This window comes from Engraulis encrasicolus, chromosome 6, assembly GCF_034702125.1.
Source record: "Engraulis encrasicolus isolate BLACKSEA-1 chromosome 6, IST_EnEncr_1.0, whole genome shotgun sequence".
Lineage (NCBI taxonomy): Eukaryota > Metazoa > Chordata > Actinopteri > Clupeiformes > Engraulidae > Engraulis > Engraulis encrasicolus.
In genome coordinates, this window is record NC_085862.1 from 43,487,900 (window position 1) to 43,496,818 (window position 8,919).

General features: G+C 44.0%; 1 protein-coding gene across 2 annotated transcripts in view; it reads right to left on the bottom strand.

The window, feature by feature from the left end:
* The window catches only part of fnbp1l (formin binding protein 1-like), a 74,352-nt gene extending 65,853 nt beyond the window's left edge, over nucleotides 1-8,499 (bottom strand). For both annotated transcript variants that reach the window (XM_063201705.1, XM_063201704.1), the window contains exon 1: nucleotides 8,309-8,499. In XM_063201705.1, the coding sequence (XP_063057775.1) occupies nucleotides 8,309-8,332 (24 nt within the window). In that variant the 5' untranslated portion in view covers nucleotides 8,333-8,499. The remainder of the gene's footprint in view (nucleotides 1-8,308) is intronic.
* Between the last annotated feature and the right edge of the window lie 420 nt (nucleotides 8,500-8,919).

Consider the following 8,919-nt stretch of genomic DNA (forward strand, 5'->3'; position numbering starts at 1 on the left):
TAAAATGAAAAAGGCAAAAAAGAGGACATGAAAGAAGGAAGGGTGTGCGATTAAAGGGACCGTCAGGCGGACATTTGTGTGTAGCCTTCCCAGACAGGAAGAGACCCAGCGGTGGGCCGGCTTCAGGGACCGGTACGGAAGAACGAGCGAGCTCATGCCAGGGCCAGGGGAGAGAGGCAGACGCGGCCAAACAACAAGGCTTGGATTGTGTAAAAATCACTCTTTTGTGTTACACTGCTCACCCATGGGTCTTTTCAGGATTTTTTTTCTCTCCCTTTCCATCCCGAAATTATGCAGAACGAGAAACAACAAGTAAGCCCTATCATAAGAAGCAACCGGTGTGTGCGTGTGTGTGTGTGTGTGTGTGTGTGTGTGTGTGTGTGTGTGTGTGTGTGTGTGTGTGTGTGTGTGTCGGTGAGCCACTTGAATCATTTTGTGCTGGCATCGCCACGCTGCACTGCCAATTAAGCTGCAGAGAAGAAAACATCTTTATCCCACCGGCATCCCCTTGCCATAACAAAGCAATGTGTTTCCCTTTTAGTCCACGAATGCCTGTGCAACAGATGATACGACCACGACAGCACCCTCCTGTAAACAGCAGCAACACTGTGCTGTAAGTTACAGTGAAAAGAACACAAAAGTCAATTTAAGCTGCACAAAAATAGGTCAACTGGCAAAATGTCTCGGGGGCATATGACCAAAGTCTTACTCAACATTTCTAAGCTTCTTAGCTCAGGAAGAAAAGAATACCCTGGCAGTTTTTGCTCTGGAAACAAAGCGCTCTGCGATCCGCTCCTCTGGCCTGGCTGCCGAGCGTGGCTGAGTGGTGACGGAAGGCGGCCTCCTCCGACTGTGCCCGCCATGCAGACAGGCTTGGTTGGCACAGGCTGCCGGCTGGCACGGTGGGCAATTACCACTTGTCTGGGCATCACCTGATCAAGCACCCTGGTAGTGTAGTGAGATTAAAGCGAAGGCTGTTGTTCACCAAGGCAGCACAGCCAGACTCTTCATTAACAGAGAAAGCTACTGGTATTTACTGTCTATTGGCAGACTCTACATGTCTTACTATGCATTGGCAGTCTTACAGGCCTTGATAAGACATCAGCCATTACATCAGACTAAAGCCATTGCATCACCACTTTGATGCATCAATTCCTTACATCTTAAGAGAGGCAGGTCTGTGATGCTGCAGGAGATGAATCAACTGAGCTGTCTGGGCTGTGTGGAGGGTGGATGAAGTGCACTGGCTGTAGTAAACTTGTGCATGTCTGCGTCTTGGAGTGGGATGTGGTTTGAACATTTCGGCTGATTGCATTGGGTGGGTACCAACGGATGACAATAGAAATTCACCTGCAAGTTGCAATGAATAGAAAAATCTGATAAATGCAAGCAAGTTCATGGCATGAATGCAGGACAACATGTCAGTGCTGCTACTCTTTGTAGCTCAATGTAGAGGCAAGTGTAAGGTCATCAGTAGGTTAGAATCTAAAGAGGAATTTTGGAAATGCAATGCAATAGCAACACATGGCCAGACAAAAGACCATTATTAATATTGCTGAAAATGTAATTGGAATAGCAGGGTAATTCATAATTAATATAGAATAGATTCTTAGTAAATTAGGCACCAAGTGCAAACTATCTACACCGATACACAGGCACTACAAAGTCTTTGGGGGGGAGGGGAGTTGTCCTACTCATCAGACAGTTTAGAAGCAAGAGGGTGTTGGAGTGTTTGTGTACAGGTTTATTGTGTACATAGGGTGTGTTCTCTGTACAGGTTGGGGGTTGGGTGGCTGGGTGATGGAGTTTACAGGTTTAGGGTACTTTGTGGGCCGCGGACCAGCAGGGGGGCAGTTTTCAAACGCTAAACAACAGACGGTTTTTTGCCCCCAAAGTCTGGAGGATTAGCACTGATTGAGCTACTTTAAAATCACACAGACGGACAGTTGCACTGGGGTAGCACAGGGCAATACTCCTCCTGACTTACTGCAGGGTCCAGTTCAATACAATTTCCAGATATACAGTCTGTGTCTGTGTATGTGTGTGTGTGACACACCAGACGTCCAGTCTGTGTGTGTGTGTGTGTGTGTGTGTGTGTGTGTGTGTGTGTGTGTGTGTGTATCCAGTCAGGCGTGTGTGTGTGTGTGTGTGTGTCTAGTCAGGCTGTGTGTGTGTGTGTGTGTGTGTGTGTGTGTGTGTGTGTGTGTGTGTATCCAGTCAGGCGTGTGTGTGTGTGTGTGTGTGTGTGTGTGTGTGTGTGTCCAGTCAGGCGTGTGTGTGTGTGTGTGTGTGTGTGTGTGTGTGTGTGTGTGTGTGTGTGTGTGTGTGTGTGTGTGTGTGTGTGTGTGTGTGTGTGTGTGTATCCAGGTTGACACACAAGTTCCAGACGTCCAGTCTGTGTGTGTGTGTCCAAGCTCACTACCCAGAGCATCCTCGTAAATCACATGCTGACAGACAACCCGGAACACTGTACATTTCCCTTCAACACAAATTACATTAACCCCAGCAGCTCCCTTGGACTTGGAAAGGTTGCGCACAGCCGGCATACACAGCAATGTTGAAGTTGAAAAGCTTTATCAGGGTAATGTAGAGAGTCTGGTTGGAAAGGTTGCTCAGTATGCTCACAGTCGGCAGAGGCAGCAATGTTCTGGTTGAAAAGCTTTGCAACGCAGTTAGTGTGCAAGCTTATGTAGAGTGTTTGGTGTATATCCTTCAATGCACCTTGTGCCTGGTGCAGCTAAACATAGCCTTAGTTTCTCTTCCCAACTGGTTCAACCAGTCTGGTGCTAGAAGGTCTAAAATCTCAGCTGCGTAATCAAAACACAAACCTAAGCTCCTCATCTTTCAGTTTAAAGGAAAAAAAACTTGACAAAACAAAAAAAAAACATTCCTGTAAACAGATATCGTAATCCATCCACGGTGTCATGGAGAAAACAAGATCACGGAGGCCGTTTTTCTTTTCTTTTTTTTTAAAAACACAGCTCAAACAAAGGTTTCTATGCATGCGCCACACTGGCCAATCAATAGCAGAGGCCAGGAGTATATCCAGCAGTATCCAGGCTCAGGCTACAGCCATTAGGCAGCATAGAAGCAGCAGAGGCCGTGGCTGGCTACTAGTACTTGTGGCCAGGGAGGAGCACTGATCAATGCACGCTATTTATCACATGACCACCACCACTTTTCCTGCCAGTCGGATGGGTTCCTAAGCTAGACAATTCCTGCTTCCGTTCCGCTGCGAGACACAGCGTACAACGAGATGGGTTGCTTGCCTGCTTCATCGAGTAGAACTACAAATGTGCTGGTAATCCATAACACAAACCCAAACCTGTAGTGCTTTGTAATGGCTTGGTAGCTCAGATCCATGGGTAGCTCATATCAACACGACACCAAACATGAGATGGGCAATGAGATGGCTTGGTCGAGATGCCCAATGTTGGTAAATAGCCATAACCCAAACCTGTAGTGCATTTGTAATGGATCTGGAGCTCAGCTGGACAGGTAGCTGGTATCGACAAGACAACTACCATAATCGACAGAGCCCATGCAGACAGAGATCGATCATGCCACATAGTGTCTGTGATCCTCGTGCGGGCCGCATGTGGGCCGCAACGACTAGCAGTGCAACCTCTGCACTGGTCTGGCGCTGCAGGACCATGGGACCGTGCTCGGCCCGGCCGGCAGACACGCCGCCTGCTTCCTGTGTCTCTCTGCTGTTAATAGTCCACAGCTTCCTCCCATTTTAGAGAAACAGTCGGCCACATAAACAGACAGAAAGGCAGACACACATACACGCATGCGCACACGCACAAATGCATTCATCTCCTCAACCACTCAACAAAAACACATGGATAGAGTACATACTACACTGTGACACGTAGAAAAGCAGTAAAAATGATAATCCCTGCCCTCTTCCAAATCAAACTATGAGTGCACTGCAATGGCTATGTGCCCAGCCTTTTAAATCAAACTGGTGTCCTTGGATGACACATATCAAGCTGCTATAGGAAACACTTAGTTGCCCCCAATTCCCATTTCTTTTGCCTTCAGCAAACACTGTAATACAACAATGATGCTCTCTCTACTGTAACCTATGTCTATAATCAAATGCACGCACAAACACACAAATGCATGCATTCATGCACGCGCGCACACACACACACGACCAATCAGGACTAATAATGACACAAATAAGTTACTGATATCAGGTTTTCCAGACATTGCAACATTGTATCTTGCTGAGTCATTAGGAGACTTTGTAGACTAGTCCAGCAGCCTGTTCCAAATGCAACGATTAGCTTACATCCACAGGCACATAAACACTAGACTTCCTTGGCTATGTATGGTGCTCTGAGTCTGACAATGCTTCTGTTTACATTAAACAGCAGAAAGGGCTCACGTACAAATGGGGCACAAAAACATCACACAGCTGAACACAACCGTCAAAGTTTATATGCCAACCAGTGTTAATTTCGTCAACCACGACGATGACGAAAATATTTCGTCAACGCCCCTTTTTCCCTTGACGATGACGAGACGATGACGCACTAAAAATTGTCTCCAGCAAATCAAAATATGACGAAAATAAAAAATATTTTCGTCAAGGAGACAAAGACGAGACGAAATTTCCAAGCCATGGACGAATGGACATTAAAATAATTATTTATAATTAATTTGTAATTTGTAATTGTAATATAGGCCAAAGTGTCTTGAACTTCATAGGTTATTGCGCGCTCACGCTGTTGCCTCGCTTGTCTCTGCTGGCAGCCAGCCAGTCCATGGCATGGCTCAGTCAGTAGTTCTGTAGCCTAGTAGTTCAGTGAGTCCATTTAAGTTGAGTTTAGGTCCTAAAACATTCCCAGAGAAAGAGAAAAAATAGCCGACGTTGAGGGAAGTGGTAATTTTGAAACATGTTCAACAACCCTCTTGTCCATGACGAAGACATGTGTTTCTGCAGTAATGACAGTCGTCGCGCCAATCCTCCTCTGATACTGTCATGTTAAACCTCCTCGAGCTTCCACTATTCTCCTTTTCACTTAGGCTGCCCGGCGTTCGTTGTCTGTTCTTTTTTTGTAATGTTTGCTATATTTGTTGTTTAACCACGTGAGTAGGCAGTTCGCAAGCAAATCATGAAGGTCGGATTTGTGAATGTAGCCTATTTAAATCAGTCACCGTCGGAGCGCGCGCCAGCGGGGGAAAGTTGGCCTGTCTAAACAGAGGCACGGCTACTGTAGTTTTGAAAAGAATCAATGGATGGGCGATCGCTAAGGAGTTTTAAACTGTTGAGATTTGAAACTTGTTCTTGTCGAGAGCAACGCTAAAAGACCCAAAGGAAGTCAACAGCATTTCCATGCGTCTGCAGCGTCTTCCTAAGTTCCAAAAACTCTTTTCAGGGTCATGCTTATCGAGCCTCGACACCCCCGACAAACAAAACAGCATTAGTGTTTAAATATTTGTATGTACTTGTCCTTTCTATCGTCCAGTCTGCATACCCCTGCCTAACTATTTCTCCTGGGACTTTTGCAGGGCATACGAAGTGTGCTCGCGCAATCTATTTAAGCCTATTCCACGCATGTCGCACGAGTCATTATCGTTCTCTGCTCGCATTGCCAATTGAAAACAAAAACCGCTAACTGCATAGTCTAACATCAGCAATATTTTATCTGACTCGTGGTCATCGGGAAGCCACTATCAGCGAGACTTCTTGAACTTCATGGAGACTTGGGATGTCTGGTCTTCCCACTGCCGGTACCTAATCTGCAGGCTTTAAGTCACGCGGTCAGGTGAAGAAGAGCATGTAGTTTCCTCCGTGATCAAACTCAAAATCAAATAATATGCAGCAGCTTCTAATGCACGAGAGAGAGAGAGAGAGAGAGAGAGAGAGAGAGAGAGAGAGAGAGAGAGAGAGAGAGAGAGAGAGAGAGAGAGAGAGAGAGAGAGAGAGAGAGAGAGAGAGAGAGAGAGCAGCCTGCACCTGGAAGTGTGTGTGTGTGTGTGTGTGTGATGCTCCTTTGCTCTATGATGTTGAAATGACTGATTTGGGTTTTGGTGGAAAATGACCTAGTAACAAGGTGAATATTTGCTGCAATAGGCTATATTAGTAATACTTTCTGAAATAACAATAGCCATTGTAGGTTTTTTATTTTACACCACAATATTGACTAAAATGACTAAAATTTGAAATGTTGACGAAAATGACTAAAATGACTAAAATTTGACTATGACTAAAATTGATTTTCGTCATTTTGACTAAGACTAAGACTAAATTGGGAAGACAATGACTAAAATATGACCAAGACTAAAATTGATTTTCGTCATTGTGACTAAGACTAAGACTAAATCAAAAAAAGCTGACGAAATTAACACTGATGCCAACAACTCATCGTGGCAATGATAAACAAAGACCATCTCAACAAGCAAGGAGGGGAAAACAAAACGGAAGACAGTGCAGTGGCTATATATCACAGACCTACTTGTTTTGAAGTGATCCCAAAATTGTGTTGCTGCATGTTATCAATAAGCAACTGCTCAAAAAGCAGTCCAGCAACCCTCCGTGTGCTGCATAATTATAGTCATATATTAATTTTAATAGCAGGTCACACAACAACCTGATCAGCATTCATCAGTGATGAAAATTTCAGTACATGGTGCACATTGCTTAACCAATGTAGTAACCAACCACATCACTTTGAGGATGCAACAGTATTAACTAAATAAACTAGCTGAAAATGAAGAGGGCACAACAAGCATACAAGCTCTTTCATCACATTAAATAGTAATGCTTCTGGTCGTCTATTAGAGAAGTTGACAGCATAGTATGTGTCTGAATCACCATTTGTCAGTGTCTCAATGAATAGTCAACCAATTTCTTAGGTTCTAAAAATCAGCTTTGAGCCTACCTCCTCTAAACCAATATACCACCTCTAAAACATGTCCTATCTGAATTGAAACAGCATGATGGGCACATCATTGGAGCAGACACGTGTGCAAAAAGAGCGATTAAGTGCTTTGTTAAAAACGCTTTGGTGGTGCACTTAAAGATGACATAGGAGTGAGAAATAAGAGGATGACTCAGGACATACACTCGTTGCACATAACAAAGGAAAAGTCGGCAAATGTATCACAGGGCATAGCATTTCGGTGATGGAGAAAGGACGGGACATTCAATGACGTCAGCCATATGAACTCAACAACCACTGCCGCTACATCCCGACTCGAGCTCGGTCAATGCCGTAGCACGTGCATCATATCAATAAGAAGATGACAGACAGGACTTCACTTCTACACACAATGGGAAAAATCTAAAGCGCGCCTACTCATTTCTTTCTCATGAAACAGTTGGTGGCCATTGATGTTTATCTTTATTTCTTTATTCAGACAAACCCGGTGCATCACCAGATTTTGGAGGCTAGGGTTGGTCTTCCCCCTATCGTCTCACGGGCAACACCCCTATCAAGAGCATTGCTACTCCACAATTCATTGTCCGTCAAATGGTGAAAAATAGCACTGTACAATACGTTTGGATGACAGAAACGCAATTACCTACGCATCACACGCATGACAAGTTCTAAACAATAAGAATACCTGGACAACCGGTTACTTACTCAATTATTTAGAAAGGACATATTTCACGCAATTTATCTGTTCATTCGGGAGCATACTCTACTTAATATGAACCCATTACAAACAGCTTGATAGCGACATCTTTTCACCCAAAGCTTTGCCAAAAGTTCTCTGCAAGTCATTTTATGCCCAGTTCTTACTTTAAACAGTCCCTTTTGGTAAGAACAACGTAGAGTCGCGAAGCAAATGACACTGAACAAGGCAATGAAATTAACAATGCATCGTTTAAACGTTTACAACAGTTGACTCATAAATCCACATTACTTCAACCGGTATGTAACAGACTGCATACAGTACAGTAAGGTTAGTGGGTTAGCATGTCTACCTTATCTGTGAGGCAGGGTGTGAATACAATCCCAACAGCCCATGAGGGAATCGTTACAGTTGGTTATCATGGCATTAAGACCTAATCATTACTTTTTCATGAAGGTAAGGATTCGTCTTGCGTCAAACTTTGATCACTCTACGGCTCTAGTTTCCTCTTTCTTTGTACGCACTTGAGAAATTAGGTGTATGCGTTTCGTGCACTGGCTATGATAGGTTGGGCAGAAACAATGCTGAGACCAAGGTAGCAAGCACGCAGGGCACCTTTGTTGAAGTAATGCCAAAACGGAGAAAAAATATTTATTTTTCACCCAAGCAGACAAAAAGACCAACACTTTGCAAATATATTTGACGTTCTTCTTACCCAAAGATCTGTTCCCCAACTCATGGCTGGTTGCTCTTCGGACAAAACTCTCCAATTGTCAACGTATCTCCCGTTCAAAACTCCTAGACTGCTTCACCGTCTGTCGTCGTGTAACCTCCTCCGAGCGCTGCTGAGCCCATTCCAAAGAGGAACCGTCTGTCTGATTTAGCGCTCGCACAGGAAGTAGTTGGAATCTTGGAGGACACAGAGAAACGGGAGGTTCAGGTTATTTCACATCTTTGTGACTTCAAGGATTAATAACAAATAGTAGCATATTTTGGAGAACAATTGTGCACAAAAGAAAATAGAACAGCGTTTTTCCCCGTCAAATGAACCCTACCCTTATACAGACAGCAGGGCATAACAAATGTCTTGGGATTTTTTTGGGGGGTATTTTTTTTATTATTAATTATTATTATCAGCAGTAGTACAATATAGCTCTTCGCAACATGGATAACACTGCGTGCAGCTATAGCCTATACACCCATCAGACCTACCTAAAAGTTCTAAAAGGCCCTTCACAAATCATAGTTTTAAAAGGTACACAAATCATATCACATCTTATTTACAGTTTGGCAATGCATTGTTTTTCAGTAAACAGAAAAATGTTG